Below are 18,834 nucleotides of genomic sequence, written 5' to 3' on the forward strand. Positions count from 1 at the left end.
AGCCTGGCATGCTGCAGCCCATGGGGTTGCAAAGAGTAGGACATGACTGAGCGGCTGAACAACAACAATAGGTCTGGGATGGGTCCCAAGCATTTGCATTTCCATTAAGTTCTGGGGAAGGTGATACTGCTGGTCTGAGGACCATAATTTGGGAAACATGATCTTCTGGAAGTCTCCCCTTGGGATTGCTGCTGCTGCTGCTAAGTCGCTTCAGTCATGTCTGACTCGATGCGACCCCATAGACGCAGCCCACCAGGCTCCCCTGTCCCTGGGATTCTCCAGGCAAGAACACTGGAGTGGGTTACCATTTCCCTCTCCTGCAGATGTGTTTGTCTTCAGGTAATTCAACTGCTGCTGACAAGTTGATAATGAACCAGTCATTGTTTTCCAATTCCCTGTATTAGAGTCTTATGGATGACCACTGGTATTTTATTGCCTCACCCTCGGCAAAATGATGATTGATCAATAAACAAGAAGAAACATATTAAAATAAGCCATATGATAAACACCATTGTAGAGAAAACAGCTTTTATGATTTAGAAAACTCTCACTTTCTAATCTGTCTGCATTTTTAATGAGGTTACATTTTCACATGCCATGATTTCTAAAAGCACGTGTGGCTAAACATTATTGTTCAAAAAACCCAAGCTGGTTTCAATATCTGCAAGTATAATTTGAGTACACCAAAATCTATTATCATCTGAAATGCCACCTAACTAATGTGAATGATAACAGAAAATGAATTGACTAAAATATTTGCTCATTCCAGGAATATTCATTGAATAGCTGCAGTCCATGGGGTCGCTAAGAGTCAGGCACGACTGAGCGACTTCACTTTCATTTTTCACTTTCATGCATTGGAGAAGGAAATGGCAACCCACTCCAGTGTTCTTGCCTGGAGAATCCCAGAGACGGGGGAGCCTGGTGGGCTGCCGTCTATGGGGTCACGCAGAGTCGGACACGACTGAAGCATCTCAGCAGCAGCAGCAGCAGCAGCAGCCCCGGTGCACAAAATACTATGCAGGAACTAGATAAGGACAGTACCAAGATGCCTCTGGGAGCTAACAGACTAGCTGGAGGATGGCACTGCAGAGTGAATGGGGCAAAGACCGTGAAGGTAGAGGTCCTCACTGGCCCATCTTTTACCTGTTAATACCCAGGAAAAGCATGAGGTTAAGTCATAATAATTACTCCAGCCTGATACTGAAGGATTAGAGAGACCACATTTGCAATGCAGTTAATTACATGTCTGCATGGTTCATGGTCTCAAATACCTTTATTTTCTCAACTTAGCCATATAACTTTGTTCTGTACAACCACTGTCGTAAGAAGTAAAGAATCAAATACTGAAGGGAAAAAGAAGCATCACAATGTTTTAAAATTATTTTTACATTCGCACCCTATCATTATTCCAAAGGAAGACAGTTTATAGCCATTGAAACATGTAGCAGAGTAGAAACTCAAATTGTCTTCATGACCTTGAATCTAAGAGGGTAGATAACTGAACTTTGACAGTGAGAGGGAAAAACGAAAAAACATATCCTTTTCTGATCCTCCCTGGCATAGGGTCCCTTCCTCGGTTGTCCCTGGAAACTAAGGATGGAAGAAAACCTGAGTGCTCAAAATATATCCAAGTGACTAACCGAAAAAGGATAATTTGCATGGTAAACTAACAAATTAATATTAAACAAGTTTCTACCTTTAGGCAAAAGTTCTGTTTTTAAAGTTGAGTAAGCAAGGACATTTTAATAATAAAATGTAAAATCTAAAGTTCAACCATCTTGGTAGAACTTTATTTTTACACATGTCCATCAACATGTATAGCAGTCCCTCTACATAATAATAGGTTAGGTTGATTTGTTATTTTTTTATTACATAAAGAATATATATCATATTGCAAATATTTGTAAAAATACCAAAGAATGAAAATTAAAATTTGAAAGTCCCCTTTATCCTCCCCAACTTTTTTCCCCATTCCTGTTGTTGTTCAGTCACTAAGTTGTGTCTGATTCTTTGCAATCCCATGGACTGCAGCACTCCAGGCCTTTCTGTCCCTCACTATCTCCTGGAGTTTGTCCAAGTTCATATCCATTGAGTTGGTGATGCTTTCCAACCATTTCATTCTCTGCTGCCCTCTTCTCCTTTTGCTTCAATCTTTCCCAGCATCAGGATCTTCTCCAGAACTAACCCCTATTAACAATTCAATCTTGATTGTTTCAGTTCTCTTTCTGTGTGTATATTCATATTTATGTGCAACATATATGTGGGTTGGGATTTTATAAATATAAATGCTATAATATTACACTTACTATATTGTAACTTTTTAGATTTAGCAACAGGTTCTGAAGGTTTCCATGTAAGTACACACGAGCCTATTTGTTCTCTTTAAAGACTTCTTAGTATTATTTAATACAAATGTACCAGATTTAATCACTCTCATGAAAATGGACATTAAGTTGTTTTATTTTGCTATTTCAACTGACTAGTGTTATTAATATTCTTACACATGATCCTTTTGCACATGTGTGAATACTTCTATTAAAGAGATTCCTCTAGTAGGATTAGTGGATATGTACATTGTTTCCAACCTTTGATACTTTAAACCAGCGTGGTAAGAAACTATCTTGGTTCTCAGATGTACTTTCAGAATTTTTGTTTGTTTTGATCAAATGAGATAAGCAGATGAGAGGTCTGAGTTCTAGTTCCTAGCAATGTGAGTTCATAAATTTCACTTACTTTGTCAGAGATTTAGATTCAGAATCTTTAAGTTGAAAACAAATAAAGGTAAGATGAATTAAAAATTAAATTATTGCTAAGTCTCTTCTACCTCTAAAATTTTATTGTACAAATCAAAGGAGTCAAGGTGTCTTTCTGAGGAAAGAGCCATAAAATTTAAAAAGGTAATTACCTAAATATATAAGATGACCAATAACTGAGTTCAACTCAACAAATATTTTACCATGTATAAATTACTATCCTTTATATAATATACTGAAAAAGATACCCTTTTATCCTCAAAGATAATGATCTAGGAAATGGAAAAACAAATCCATAAATAAATATATACATAATAAGGCAGAACATAAGTGTTATTAAAAAATTATAAACAAAATCTTTTGCTGAATATGCAGAATTTTAAACCTGAACACAGGAAATATTCTCAATGGGCTCTTTAAATACTGAATCTCCAAAAAAAAACAAAAAGATTCTTGCAAGCTGAATGTTTAAGTGTATCATGTTCAGCGCTATCTCAGGTTTGCTAAGAGAGCTACTTTCACTCTGCTTCCAGGTGCTGTGGAAAGGGTGAAGAAAATCCGAGACTATGCTTTTGTGCACTTCACTAACCGAGAAGATGCAGTGGAGGCTATGAAAGCTTTAAATGGGAAGGTAATGAAGGACAAAGAAAAACTATGTACAGATTCCACCAAAGTTTGTTGTAGAGGTTTTATTCAGGAGAACAGACCTACAAGTCCATCCCACTCAGGCTTCCTCGATCTCTGACATGGCTGCCTTGATCCATCTAAGATGAACAAAAGGGTGATGGAAAATTCAATGAGATGCAGCTTATATGTCCAATTCTCTCTCTAATTTTGGCTGATCTGGACAAGTCACTGGCCCTCAATTTTTTTAGAAATAGAGAGTTGGAATGGAGTATCCCAAGGTGATTTTCCCAGTTTCAGTTTTCTCTCATTATTTCAAAGAAATTATAACCTTTGTAGTATAGTATTTTGGAGACTGATGATCTGACAAGATGTCAAGGTTATCATTCTGCACTTATAGTTTGATATTCCAAGTCTGGAAAGCTTGGAATCTCTTCACCTTGCCAAGAGTAGGCTCTGGGGAAAACAACTAGTAATATTATATTCTAACTTATGATTTATATATAGAAACCAGTATAACATTAACTTATTAATCCCATAATATTGAAAATCTTCTGTAAACCATTTATCATGCTAAATATTGTTTGGAATACTTAAAAGATCAAACCAAAGATGCTTATCAAAGGGCTAAAAGTCAACTGAGGATTAAGACAAGTACTCAGATACCTTTGCAAAGTCCAGTCAGATAAATTTTGTTTAAAGAAAAAATGGTTAAGTGGTGACAATGTTCAAAGAGGAGTGGGTTATTAAGAATCAGAAAATCTTCACAGATGTGAAAAGATAATCTTTAAGAGAAGCCATGACACTTGGGAAGAATTCCAAAAGGAAAAACTAACAAAACATGGCAAAGGAGAGGTAATCTCAGACAGAGGCATAGAATTTGTAAAGAGCAAAGTATAATTGGAGAACAGTAAAGATGGACTGCCTTGCTATGAATAGAATGATCACAGGGCTGTTTCACCCGCCAGGCCTTGCAGTGGTCAATCCTAATAGGAGACAGTTGGCAAAGGGACTAACTATAAAGATATGAGCCTGGGGCAGGAGAATTAAGAGAGACTGTGCAGGAGCCTGGGGCTTGTGCACTCCTGGAGCCAAGGAGACAAAGGACTAGAGAAGTAACAGGAAACCTAAAGGAGAGAGGATTGTAAAGAGCAGATCTTGTTGAGAAAAGTAATGAACTTTGGCCAGTGGACATATTAGGCCAAGGTCACGTCATAGAGAAGGAGCCAAGAGAAGAAATAGCTCGCACTTGCTGCTCTCTCTCCCACCAACCTCTGGCCAGGCCTCCCCGTTGACTAAATTCAATCATAATCTGCAAGGCCCAGGAGCCCTGAAGAGGAGCCGTGCAGAACTCCCTGTGGGGGCTTGGAGGTTGGCAGTTGGCAGCCAATGGGGAGTGGATCTACAGGGCAAATAGAGGGTCTCCGCACAAGGCCTTCAGACATAGTGGGGCCTGGGCTTCTGAGCTATTCCTTGTCTACAGAAGTGTGTGAATCCTGCTGTGGGGGGAGGGTGGTGTGGGGGCTGCATAGTAGGGGAGACTGCTGCTGCTGCTGCTAAGTCGCTTCAGTCGTGTCTGACTCTGTGCAACCCCATAGACGGCAGCCCACCAGGCTCCCCCGTCCTTGGGATTCTCCAGGCAGGAACACTGGAGTGGGTTGCCATTTCCTTCTCCAATGCATGAAAGTGAAAAGTGAAAGTGAAGTTGCTCAGTCGTGTCTGACTCTTAGCAACCCCATGGACTGCAGCCCACCATGCTCCTCTGTCCATGGGACTCTCCAGGCAAGAGTACTGGAGTGGGGTGCCATTGCCTTCTCCAGTAGGGGAGACTACTGACTCCAAAACACAAAAAGAAAACTTGAAAGCAAAATACTAATGGATATTTAAATATATGTCTAGAAAGCAAAATATTATTTCTTCTTCATTGATAATTACATTTAGTGTCATAATAATATTTCTTTGAAAAAATGTGATAGATTAGTTTCTCACTTTGAAAACATTTCTGAGGATACATGATGCTTGCAAAGAAGGGACCATGGTAAATTAAATGCTAAATAATTGCATTGGAATCATCATAGTGGAAAAGTATTCAAACTGTTTCCAATTTTTGCAGCTGGCATATTTATGGTGGTTTAGTCACTAAATTGTGTCTGACTCTTGCTACCCCATGGACTGCAGCCCTCCAGGCTCCCCTGTCCATAGGACTTTCCAGGCAAGAATACTGGAGTGGGTTGACATTTCCTTCTCTAGGGGATCTTCTTGATCCAGGGATCCAACCTGGGTCTCCTGCACTGCAGGCAGATTCTTTACCGACTGAGCTATCAGGGAAACCCATGGCTAGATATTTTTATAACAATGTATACATGTATTATATAGTTAAATACACATTCAATGTTATTATTAAATATATATATTAAATATTATAATAATACTTAACTGTAATGTGATATGGGAAAAGCAAAAGTAAGTTTGCCTAGAACTATGAAAGTTTTTAAGTATCCATATGGATATTTATATTTAATCTATTAGACAAGGTGAGGCTTTGAAGTTTTTTGTTCAGTGAAGTAATGATCCCATTAACAATTTAGGGAAATCAACCTATTAAGAATTGAAGTTTCATAGAATAGGGAGAGAGATGTAATTGGAACTAGTTAAATAACTATTATAGTCACTCAAATGGGAAGAAATAAGGGCTTGAATGAGGGTGAGAATGGAATGTAGGAGAAAGCTCTACACAGAACTATGCAGGGTGAATTCAAAGGATCCAGGAACTGATTGGATAGAGCAGTGGGAAAGAAGGATGAGTGATTTTAGGTTTTCAATATAGAGAACCAGGATAATGATGTTAGGGAATTCAGGCAGGGAAACCTATTTGGACAGAAAGGTGATGAACTGAGCTTTGCATGTGATTATTCATTTATTCTACAAATACCTGTGAATGTCTACAATGAGGAAGAAATCTCGCTGGGCTTGGGGCTATACAGGTTAATATGATATTGTTCTAGACCTTGAAACACCTAAACAAAATAAGTAAAATACAATACTTGGTTTATAACACTGTGAAGGAGCAGAGGCATCAGGACAAAGTCTATTACAGTAAGAAATCTGACTTTTCAGTAAAGAATCATGTTGCTAAAAACATCTCTTGACATAGAAGTGCCTGTAAGTACAGACCTATATAGGTATCTTATCTTTCTTAAGACAGGAACAAAGACAAAGAATTACATTGAAGGTATTTCTTTATACTCCAAGTTTGTTTCTTCTAATTACATCAACATCAATATAATATGGTAGAATATGAGCTGAATTCTGTGTGTGTGTGTGTGTGTTCGACCTAAGATATTTGGTACTGATTCCTGCTACTAAAAAGTAGGGTCAGATCAGATCAGTCGCTTAGTCGTGTCCGACTCTTTGCGACCCCATGAATCGCAGCACGCCAGGCCTCCCTGTCCATCACCAACTCCCGGAGTTCACTGAGACTCACGTCCATCGAGTCAGTGATGCCATCCAGCCATCTCATCCTCTGTCGTCCCCTTCTCCTCTTGCCCCCAATCCCTCCCAGCATCAGAGTCTTTTCCAATGAGTCAACCCTTCGCATGAGGTGGCCAAAGTACTGGAGTTTCAGCTTTAGCATCATTCCTTCCAAAGAAATCCCAGGGCTGATCTCCTTCACAATGGACTGGTTGGATCTCCTTGCAGTCCAAGGGACTCTCAAGACCACAGTTCAAAAGCATCAATTCTTCGGTGCTCAGCCTTCTTCACAGTCCAACTTTAACATCCATACATGACTACTGGAAAAACCATAGCCTTGACTAGATGAACCTGTGTTGGCAAAGTAATGTCTCTGCTTTTGAATATGCTATCTAGGTTGGTCATAACTTTTCTTCCAAGGAGTAAGCGTCTTTTAATTTCATGGCTGCAGTCACCATCTGCAGTGATTTTGGAGCCCAGAAAAATAAAGTCTGACACTGTTTCCACTGTTTCCCCATCTATTTCTTATGAAGTGATGGGACCAGATGCCATGATCTTCGTTTTCTGAATGTTGAGCTTTAAGCTAACTTTTTCACTCTCCACTTTCACTTTCACAGAGTCTTTTTAGTTCCTCTTCACTTTCTGCCATAAGGGTGGTGTCATCTGCATATCTGAGGTTATTGATATTTCTCCCGGCAATCTTGATTCCAGCTTGTGTTTCTTCCAATCCAGAATTTCTCATGATGTGCTCTGCATAGAAGTTAAATAAGCAGGGTGACAATATACAGCCTTGACATACTCCTTTTCCTATTTGGAACCAGTCTGTTGTTCCATGTCCAGTTCTAATTCTTGCTTCCTGACCTGCATACAGGTTTCTCAGGAGGCAGGTCAGGTGGTCTGGTATTCCCATCTCTTTCAGAATTTTCCACAGTTTATTGTGATCCACACAGTCAAAGGCTTTGGCATAGTCAATAAAGCAGAAACAGATGTTTTTTCTAGAACTCTCTTGCTTTTTCCTTGATCCAGCAGATGTTGGCAATTTGATCTCTGGTTCCTCTGCCTTTTCTAAAACCAGCTTGAACATCAGGAAGTTCACGGTTCACATATTGCTGAAGGCTGGCTTGGAGAATTTTGAGCATTACTTTACTAGCGTGTGAGATGAGTGCAATTGTGCGGTAGTTTGAGCAATTCTTTGGCATTGCCTTTCTTTGGGATTGGAATGAAAACTGCCCTTTTCCAGTCCTGTGGCCACTGGTGAGTTTTCCAAATTTGCTGGCATATTGAGTGCAGCACTTTCACAGCATCATCTTTTAGGATTTGGAATAGCTCAACTGGAATTCCATCACCTCCACTAGCTTTGTTCGTAGTGATGCTTCCTAAGGCCCACTTGACTTCACATTCCAGGATGTCTGGCTCTAGGTCAGTGATCACACCATCGTGATTATCTGGGTCGTGAAGATCTTTTTTGTACAGTTCTTCTGTGTATTCTTGCCATCTCTTCTTAATATCTTCTGCTTCTGTTAGGTCCATACCATTTCTGTCCTTTATCGAGCCCATCTTTGCATGAAATATTCCTTTGGTATCCCTAGTTTTCTTGAAGAGATCTCTAGTCTTTCCCATTCTGCTGTTTTCCTCTATTTCTATGCATTGATCGCTGAAGAAGGCTTTCTTATCTCTTCTTGCTATTCTTTGGAACTCTGCATATATCTTTCCTTTTCTCCTTTGCTTTTCACTTCTCTTCTTTTCACAGCTATTTGTAAGGCCTCCTCAGACAGCCATTTTGCTTTTTTGCATTTCTTTTCCATGGGGATGGTCTTGATCCCTGTCTCCTGTACAATGTCACGAACCTCCACCCATAGTTCATCAGGCACTCTATCTATCAGATCTAGGCCCTTAAATCTATTTCTCACTTCCACTGTATAATCATAAGGCATTTGGTTTAGGTCATACCTGAATGGTCTAGTGGTTTTCCCTACTTTCTTCAATTTAAGTCTGAATTTGGCAATAAGGAGTTCATGGTCTGAGCCACAGTCAGCTCCTGGTCTTGTTTTTGCTGACTGTATAGAGCTGCTCCATATTTGGCTGCAAAGAATATAATCAATCTGATTTCAGTGTTGACCATCTGGTGATGTCCATGTGTAGAGTCTTCTCTTGTGTTGTTGGAAGAGGGTGTTTGCTATGACCAGTGCATTTTCTTGGCAAAACTCTATTAGTCTTTGCCCTGCTTCATTCCGTATTCCAAGGCCAAATTTGCCTGTTACTCCAGGTGTTTCTTGACTTTCTACTTTTGCATTCCAGTCCCCTATAATGAAAAGGACATCTTTTTTGGGTGTTAGTGCTAAAAGGTCTTGTAGGTCTTCATAGAACCCTTCAACTTCAGCTTCTTCAGCATTACTGGTTGGGGCATAGACTTGGATTACTGTGATATTGAATGGTTTGCCTTGGAAACGAACAGAGATCATTCTGTCGTTTTTGAGATTGCATCCAAGTACTGCATTTCGGACTCTTTTGTTGACCATGATGGCTACTCCATTTCTTCTGAGGGATTCCTGCCCGCAGTAGTAGATATAATGGTAATCTGAGTTAAATTCACCCATTCCAGTCCATCTCAGTTCGCTTATTCCTAGAATGTCGACATTCACTCTTGCCATAACTTGTTTGACCACTTCCAATTTGCCTTGATTCATGGACCTGACATTCCAGGTTCCTATGCAATATTGCTCTTTACAGCATTGGACCTTGCTTCTATCACCAGTCACATCCACAGCTGGGTATTCTTTTTGCTTTGGCTCCATCCCTTCATTCTTTCTGGAGTTATTTCTCCACTGATCTCCAGTAGCATATTGGGCACCTACTGACCTGGGGAATTCTTCTTTCAGTATCCTATCATTTTGCCTTTTCATACTGTTCATGGGGTTCTCAAGGCAAGAATACTGAAGTGGTTTGCCATTCTCTTCTCCAGTGGACCACATTTTGTCAGATCTCTCCACCATGACCCGCCCATCTTGGGTTGCCCCATGGGCATGACTTAGTTTCATTGAGTTAGACAAGGCTGTGGTCCTAGTGTGATTAGATTGACTAGTTTTCTGTGAGTATGGTTTCAGTGTGTCTGCCCTCTGATGCCCTCTTGCAACACCTACCGTCTTACTTGGGTTTCTCTTTCCTTGGGCGTGGGGTATCTCTTCACGGCTGCTCCAGCAAAGCGCAGCCATTGCTCCTTACCTTGGACGAGGGGTATCTCCTACATGTAACTAGGAACAAGAGGCTGATCCCAAATGATCAGGGTGATCATAAAGCATGAACTTTGTCCAGCAGACATCAGTGATCCAGGAACCACTGAATCACCCATGAAACCATCAGCTGCTGTGAAAGGGAATATTTGCAAGAACACTTAATATTTCTTTTCTTTATTAAAAAAAATATTCTTATTTGAAAGAAGCTACAAATGCCTCCTCAAAACACCTTGTCTCTTTGATAGTAAATATATCAATGTATCAAGTAATTGTTGAGAGCCATCTTTGTCTGTTATGTATGCAAACAACACATAAAAAAGCAAATCACACTTGTAGATCTACACATGGCCATTATTTTCAACATCCAGATCTGTTTGCAAAATGTAAAAAAAATTGTATCAGAAAAGAACCACTTCAAAAATTTTTGAAGACAAGTTTTAAGTAGCACCTGACTTAAGAAACATTAGTACTGACCTGCTATTCCTGTTTGTTTAGCAGGTCAAAAGTTTGCTTCTTAAGGAAATATCTATAGAGAACAAATGCAGTACTCAGTGATTTCACTTCCTTAAGTAGGGTCCTACTTTTAAGCCTCTCTTCTTTTCCAGTACAAACTCAGCTATTATGTAGCTCCAAAGAGTAAGACACTTAGCTGGCTGGCAACTGGAAAGGCCTGAAGGCTCCCCATAACAAAGTGTGAACAATTGATAAGATATTTTATTGATCTCCTTTCATCTTCATTGCACTGTGCTAGGTACTGGAGATTACATTCCACCCATAATTAACCTAAAATTTCTTAGAATTATGTAATTATATATGTATGTATTTTAAAATACATCCCATAAAAATATTACATAATTCTGTCTCAGTGACTGTATTCAGTTAATAGATTTGTAACTAACATGTCAACAGACAGTGGCCAATTATTGGCCTGTTGACAGATTATATGCAATTTACCAACAAACCATTCAGGGAAAACTCAGCTGGCACACAAAACAAGAACCTATGAAAAGATGATACGTATGTTGACTGGAAAAATTACACAACCTACAAGTTGAGAACTGTTTCATTTTGAGGATATTCTGAGGACTTGAAGCCTGGGAGACAGCCTCTCAATAGTTATAAAGGACTACTCTGAAGAGGTAAGAGAGGAGCCAGATATATAGAAGTTTTGCAACAAAGACCAGGTAGTTAGAACAACAAAAGATAACTGGTAAAGAAAACCTGATATGTCAAGTTAAGGAATTTAGCACTTTTCAGTGTATGGGAAGATGCAAGAGTCAGTGAAATCATTCCTTTGATATGCACCTCAGCTATCTAGAGCCAGTGTCCTGTTCTTTCCCATCCTGAGTTCCTTCGAGGTCACCACTGGGGGCAGCTGTAACGTGATGGCTTGATGGCTGCAACATCCTTTGTTTACCGACATGACAGGCAACATTTTCCATTCAAACAGATAAGTGAAATAGTACACACAGCAGCAAATAGATGAACCCTTAGAAGGAGATGTGTTACTAGGACTCAGCCACACCTGGTTGTCTTCATATCTTCTCACATGCTTTTTCCTTACTGTCTACAACAGGTGCTGGACGGGTCCCCCATTGAAGTGACCCTAGCCAAACCAGTGGACAAGGACAGTTATGTTAGGTACACCCGAGGAACGGGTGGAAGGGGCCCTATGTTGCAGGGAGAGTATACCTACTCTTTGGGCCATGTTTATGATCCCACCACCACCTACCTTGGAGCGCCTGTCTTCTATGCCCCCCAGGCCTACACAGCAATTCCCAGCCTTCATTTCCCAACCACCAAAGGACATCTTGGCAACAGGGCCATTATCCGGGCCCCTTCTGTTAGAGGTAACATTAATCAGCTCTTGTCTTAGATGAAGCTCTGCAATTTCAAATTATGTGTATTGCAATAGACTTGTGTCTAAGTTATGTCTAATTGGATGAGTCTACTGGGAGAAAAGAACTGGAAAATTGCTTATTGAAAATCAAATATTACATTAATATTTTTCCTTTCATAGGAATCTTTTTTCACATTACAACTGGTTATTGAAAAACTTGGTCAGAATACAGTGTAAATGAATTTAAGGTATGCATTTGATCTCTGCATAGGCCCATAAAATATGCACACACTAAAATTCAAATCCACAATTACTAGTTTCTCCCTTATCATTGTACTACCATATTACAAACATATGTGACTCATTACAGAACTTTCAAATGGGAGCAGTATTGTTCAGTGGAAACCAACTACATCAAATCTCAAGACACGTGTATTGGATGGTGACTCAGTGGCATCATGTCCACATATAAATCCCAAGTTATCACAAATATATTCTAACAGATACATGAGAGGCTCTCATCTGACCTCCCCTGAGAAATATGTACAATGCCTTCCAAAAAGCCACATTACTGGGGAAATCAACTTGTTTCTCCAGGATAGGGGGAACTAAATAGAAAAAGTCCAAATAGAAAAAATAAATAAATAAATATACAACTCTCAATCTCATTGCCAAACAAATCTTTCCTACTGAATCCTATGAGAATTACAAGTGTTCAAGCAGTTCTCTGAGCTCCGTTATTTCAAAAAATGTCAAAGATAAGGAAAACATTTTTTCAAGAAATTGTCTTGATTTTGCCTAGTGGGATCCTTCAGAATGGTTCTGCTAGGAATCAATGCCAACAGAATCTCAATTCTGTCTTCCAAATATGACAACAGTCTGGGCAATTCAACGACAAACTGTGTACTTAAATCTTTTCTTGGGTTTGACTAGAAGCAAGGGGCATATCCAGATTACTGTGGAAACAATTATCTTACTGTGTTTTACTATTTTTCAGGAGAACTGAATTGGCCATCCTAGGAGTTCTAGTCTTCAACTGCCTTGAAAGTTCCATACTCATAATACAATCACTTCACCCAAAGTTGTAATATAAAAGAAACCTTTAGGAACCTTTTCCTGAAGGAAATCCATTCAGGACAAACTTTTTATATGTTTGATGACAAATTATGTCATTAAACCATTGTACATTTATCATCTAAAATCACATCATTAAACAATCCCTACATTAAGTATAAGTTGTCAACCAGTTGTAATGTAGGAAAAAAACAAACTGTACTCCAAGGGGAAAAATACCTGTCTTATAACAAGAAAGAAATCAATGAATGATATTCATGGATGAAGGGTAATCAACTTTTTATCTCTTTACAACACTAATAGGAAATCAAAGTAGCAATGTGGCAAAACAAAAAATCAAAAGTAATCTATTAATGAAACTCAACGGAAAGTTAAGCCTCACATTAATAGAATATAAGAAAATGGTGTATTTTAAAACACATTTTCTAAACATTGGTTTTCCAACAGGTCATCAGGAATGTAACATTAGGGAAACTAGAATTCATTTCTAATTTACTGGTCAAAGACACAAAGGCAAGACTTATTTTAATACATGTGGTCATATTACACTGTGAAATGTGAAAACATATACCTCCCAACATTTATTAGTCTACAAAAAAATGTCAACACAAAATTAACTGAAGAGAGAAATTGCAAAAATATTCTCTATACCCAAGTTTTAAAGTGGCATGTGTACTTATCCATAGCTTTGATAGTATTGCTTTCTTTTATATACAGTTTTTAAGAAAAAAAGATGCCTATGGTAAATGCCGTATTATGTTGAGTTTCATTACATTAGAATCCTGGAGTTTTCTATCCATCTTCAGGGCAATAATCAATGTGACTTGGGCTAACTTTTCCATTACAGTAAGATTCAGGGTGATTTTCTGGTGGTTTGATTCAGTTTAATGCCTTCTTACATTCCTAGAAATTTACATGAATGTACCTGTAGGGGCTGCGGGAGTGAGAGGCCTGGGCGGCCGTGGCTATTTGGCTTACACAGGCCTGGGCCGGGGATACCAGGTCAAAGGAGACAAGAGAGAAGACAAACTCTATGACCTTTTACCTGGGATGGAGCTCACCCCAATGAATCCTGTCACTTTAAAGCCTCAAGGAATTAAACTTGCTCCCCAGGTATGTAATGTTATTCCAGAGGCAGCTTGGATAGTTTGTATAAGTTGGATCAAAGACCATCATTCACCATTCATCAATGGATTTGACTTGATCCCTACTTGGGGCTGTTGTCTTGTTTTGTTTTCTTTTGTTTTATTACATAGATAAAGTGACCAATCAACCTAACATATTGTGAGACAACAGTGGGCACTGAATACCATTGGTCTACTTCAGACTCTTTCTTGTTTTTCTTAATTATAAAATTTGACATCTTAAATAATCATCCACTGAAATGCAAAAATCCTGAGTACTACTAAGAATTATCAACCAGTACTTTGGATGCTTGGGGCTAGTGCACTGGGACGACCCAGAGGGATGGTATGGGGAGGGAGGAGGGAGGAGGGTTCAGGATGGGGAACACATGCATACCCGTGGCGGATTCATTTTGATATTTGGCAAAACTAATACAATTATGTAAAGTTTAAAAATAAAATTAAAAAAAAAATCTGAACTCAGGAAAAAAAAGAAAACAAAATAAAGCAAGGTTGGTTAGCAAATGAAGAGCACTCACAACAGGGAATGAATAGATTCATTAGAACATCTTTTCTTGGAAACACTGTTAAAGTGCAAACACCATGCAATCTATGGTGTATCATTACTCATATTAACTATGATATGCCATCAGTCATATCAAATCAAGTCTTCTACAGTGATTATATTTGGGCAGTGGCTTTATGGTAAATTTTTTTGCTTTCATTTCTCAGTTTTAAGTTTCCATAGTCCTGCATGAGGGTATGATTTTTATTATTGGAAAATTTAAAGCTATAAAAGTTGTTCCAGCATGGAAACTGACTCACAGGGTTAAAAATAAAACAAAACGGGATCTGTGTTAACCCTCAGACTGTTCCCTCTGGATGTGCATTATGTGTTGGGCTCTGCAAAGATACTTTGGCTGAATAATCAATATCGAGTTGACAGTTTGCACATCCTAAAGGAAACTTTCTGACTCCCACCCCAAAGGTATAAGCCCCAAATTTATGGAAGTAGCCTTATGATTACAATCGAGTAGAAAACTTGATTTTCTAAAAGCTCATCTTGAATGGTTTCTTTTTTTTTTTGGTTGATTATTTTTGGTAGGATTAATAGCTTTCTTATACATATAAAGGAGCTCATCTATAGTTTCTGCAACCCTCCCCAGGTAATTTTTTTTTAAGGATGCCCATTAGAGTAGTAAACAGTATTAATGTGTCTGTTTAAAACCATTTGGGGGGCCAGCATTATGCACCAAGTTTTATGCTAGGAGCTAAAGATGGAAAAGCAAATATAACATAATTCTTGCCATCAAAAATCATATGGCAATCCAGTGAGAGGATCCTGACACATAAATAACTACAATAAAATCTAGTTAAGTATAATGATGGAGCTTTGTTCAGAAAACACAAAAGCTAGTCATCCAATATATCTTGGGTTAAAATCTAAAATAAGCAATCTAATTAAAGTACTGGGGTATCCAGAAACATTTTAAGGAAAAAAAAAGAATCATTGTCATGTACATGCTGCATGCTAAGTCACTTTAATCATGTCTGACTTTTTGTGACACCATGGATGGTAGCCCTCTTAGCTCCTCTGTTCATGGGATTCTCCAGGCACGAATACTAGAATGTGTTGCCATGCCCTCCTTCAGGGGATCTTCCTGACCCAGAAACTGAACCCATGTCCCATATGAAGCCCCATCACTGTCGTCAATTCTATGTAATAGTTCTAAGAGCTACTATAGAGTGTGTAATGATCTCCACTTTTATATTAACCCAGGTGAGAAATTGGTCATGCTTTATAGTACCATCAGTAACCATCTCTGTGAACTAATGAAAGTTTTAAAAATTAATCTCTCTGAATTTCTGCAACTATTGCTTAGAAATTAAGGCTCATGCCACCACCAACCAGCCTAGATGGAGCCTTGACAAATTCTTGGAGGGGTTATGAACTTGCAACAAGAAGAGCAGAGGTACTAGGGCTGCCCTGCAAGTCAGGGGTTAGAGTTAAAATCCTTTACACGTGTCTGCACAATGGGCATAAAGAAGCAGGCAAAATACCTACTAGCTCAAGTAACTGGCTATTGCCCTGGAACCTTAGAGAACACTTTGTAGATGAAAAAAGATGCTACAAAGCTAAGAGTACTAAAAAGCAAAAGTTAGTAGAGGAAATAGAAACAACCTAAAAGTTTAATAAACAAGAAAATGTGCCATTGCTGCTGGACGAGTGTTTGAGCAAATGAGATAAGATCCATGGACTCAGTCTAGGGAACAGTTCTACCCCGGGAGTTATTTTTTCAGATTTATGCCTTATGTTGCACAGTTTACTGAATCTGCTGCCCAGTGGGAGCATCAGGGCTTGTGGGCCAACAAAAAATGGCTTCAGGATGAAGAAAATATGTGCCGTTAGGAAAGATTTGGTTTGGAGTAACGACAGAAGGCAGCTTCTAAAAATCAGATCATTGTAAAAATAGCCAGAAGTGGTGTTTTGCCAAACAAAAACAAGGCAACTATCAACACCCATCTATTCATGTCCATCAAGAAATACCCATCAAACTTTTTAACTCTGTTTTTGTGAAAATGTAAAGTTAAAACCCTATGACAAATGCCATGAAATAGGAATAAATCCTTAGGTTATTTTCTCTAACCCATTATAAAAAGAAGAATTCACAGTAATAATGAGTAAATCCAGCTACACAGTGCTGGAATATCAATTAAAAAAAAAAAAAGAATATATCAAATCGTAAAAGTAAAGTATTGGTAAAAAGTTAGAGCTAATGGACTAAACTAAAAGCATATTAGAATAAATGGTGTGAAAATGATTTTTATGAATTAATAGACATAACATTTTCAATGGAGTTCAAATTGAGTTCATCTTAAATTTTATGAGTCATTAAACCACGTGGCATTTTATATCTTCTTATATTTGCTTAAACTCTGAAGATTCAATTTAAAAACCTGAAAGCTGGAGAAATAATGCAAATGTGACATTTGAAAGAAAAGTCACTTTTTTTTCCCACTCTTGTAGATATTGGAAGAAATTTGTCAGAAAAATAACTGGGGACAACCTGTGTATCAACTTCACTCTGCCATTGGACAAGACCAAAGACAACTCTTCTTATACAAAATAACCATTCCTGCCCTGGCCAGCCAGAATCCTGCCATGTGCGTAACTTCTCATCATTTAGATTTTAGAATAAGAGTCTTGTAAACGTAGTGTATATATATCCCTATCTAAAGAAGATAAATATTCAAGCTTACTACCAACTCATTTTATTCAAAGCATATGTTGAGATGTGTATTTGGGATATGTGTGCCAGCTATGAGACTAGCATCTCAAAGCCCCTAAATTTCAGAGACAGTGAAGACTGGGTACTCTCATCAACCAATGGAAAACTGAGGATACTAAGTGTAATAGAAATGAAAACTATAGCCCATGTTTTTATCTGTGTAGTATTTGGGTTGAACTATATGAAATTACCATTTTATACCTATAACACCATCCTCTGCCATTTAAATCTTGGACAAAAGACATAACCTCTCTGTTAGTGGTTATTACCTTCAGAATTTTACCTTGAGCCTGCATTTGTACACGTTTTAGGAACCATCATGATTCACATATATGTTAGAAAAGGTTTATAATGAGTTGCGAGTACATTCCAGGAGTGTCATCCCGCCCATGTTCTAAATAAGTTCACAAATATTCCGACATGCATAGATACTTAAAACGTTTAAAAGCAAAAAGATAGATAAGTACCCACACAAATTTCCATTATCCGATCATCTTAAAAAGCATACAGCGCCTTAGCTTTTCATCTGTCTCAGCAGCACACATTTATTAATAAAATGTGCACCCTGACTGACTCTGCTTTCCAGCCATCCTTTCACACCTCCGAAGCTAAGTGCCTATGTGGATGAAGCAAAGACATACGCGGCCGAGTACACCCTGCAGGCCCTGGGCATCCCCACTGATGGAGCCGACGCCCAGACCGCAGCTGCTGCCGCCGCTTCTGCTACCACATTTCCAGGTTTGGAAAAAATAGCGCCAGAAATGACACCCTACAGAGAGTGTTTGGGAGACCCTCTTGGGTACCACGGACTCACAGAGTTGTTAGTGAACTACATCTACTCTAAATCTGATTAGTGAGCCATTAATGTATAGGCGAGAGAATAGGGCTGGGCAGCAGGGACGGGGGCACCTAGTCTTGGCTCAGCTATAAGTATCTGTGTGATTGAGAATGAAGCAGTCACTCTGCCTCTGGCTTTGTTTTGGTTTTTACTTTTAGTAAGAGAGTTTAGAACTGCCTATGAATAGCTGATATTTATTTTAACTCTAACTATGTGCCAGGCACTCACCTATCTCAGCAACGCTCACGACACCACAAGAGACAGGCTCTACCATCATGCCCATTGTACAGATGAAGAAACCAAATACAGGAAAGATTAAGCCATTGGCCAAGGTTCATCAGCTTTGAAGCAATCCTTGGACTCCCTCCCCAGTTCTAATCTTCAGTTCTATTCAATCCTACTTTTATTACTTTGCTTTCTGAAAGAAACGTGTAGAGCAGATTTTTTTTTATTATTTGAAGTAAATTCTGTATGTTTGTGAGAGGGAGAGAAGAGAGAGAGACCCTTTCAATAAGGGGATAATCAGGCTCATTTTATCTGTTGTATAATTTAGGTCTGGGGCGTATGCTGATCACTTAAAGTAA

The 18,834-nt window shown here is 38.7% G+C and overlaps 2 protein-coding genes across 20 annotated transcripts in view; one reads left to right on the forward strand and one right to left on the reverse strand.

Annotated features, from left to right (window-relative positions):
• Positions 1-18,834, reverse strand: part of PRKG1 (protein kinase cGMP-dependent 1) — a 1,681,227-nt gene that overhangs the window by 1,636,113 nt on the left and 26,280 nt on the right. The gene's annotated exons all lie outside the window — the stretch shown is intronic.
• Positions 1-18,834, forward strand: part of A1CF (APOBEC1 complementation factor) — a 54,723-nt gene that overhangs the window by 33,447 nt on the left and 2,442 nt on the right. The window contains exons 6-10 of one of the 2 annotated variants that reach the window (XM_055561139.1): positions 3,290-3,387; positions 11,661-11,934; positions 13,906-14,111; positions 17,151-17,287; positions 17,999-18,150. In XM_055561139.1, the coding sequence (XP_055417114.1) occupies positions 3,290-3,387; positions 11,661-11,934; positions 13,906-14,111; positions 17,151-17,287; positions 17,999-18,150 (867 nt within the window). The remainder of the gene's footprint in view (positions 1-3,289; positions 3,388-11,660; positions 11,935-13,905; positions 14,112-17,150; positions 17,288-17,998; positions 18,151-18,834) is intronic. The other variant, XM_055561140.1, reaches the window with a different exon arrangement.

The sequence above is a fragment of the Bubalus kerabau genome, chromosome 22, assembly GCF_029407905.1.
Source record: "Bubalus kerabau isolate K-KA32 ecotype Philippines breed swamp buffalo chromosome 22, PCC_UOA_SB_1v2, whole genome shotgun sequence".
Taxonomy (NCBI): Eukaryota; Metazoa; Chordata; class Mammalia; order Artiodactyla; family Bovidae; genus Bubalus; species Bubalus kerabau.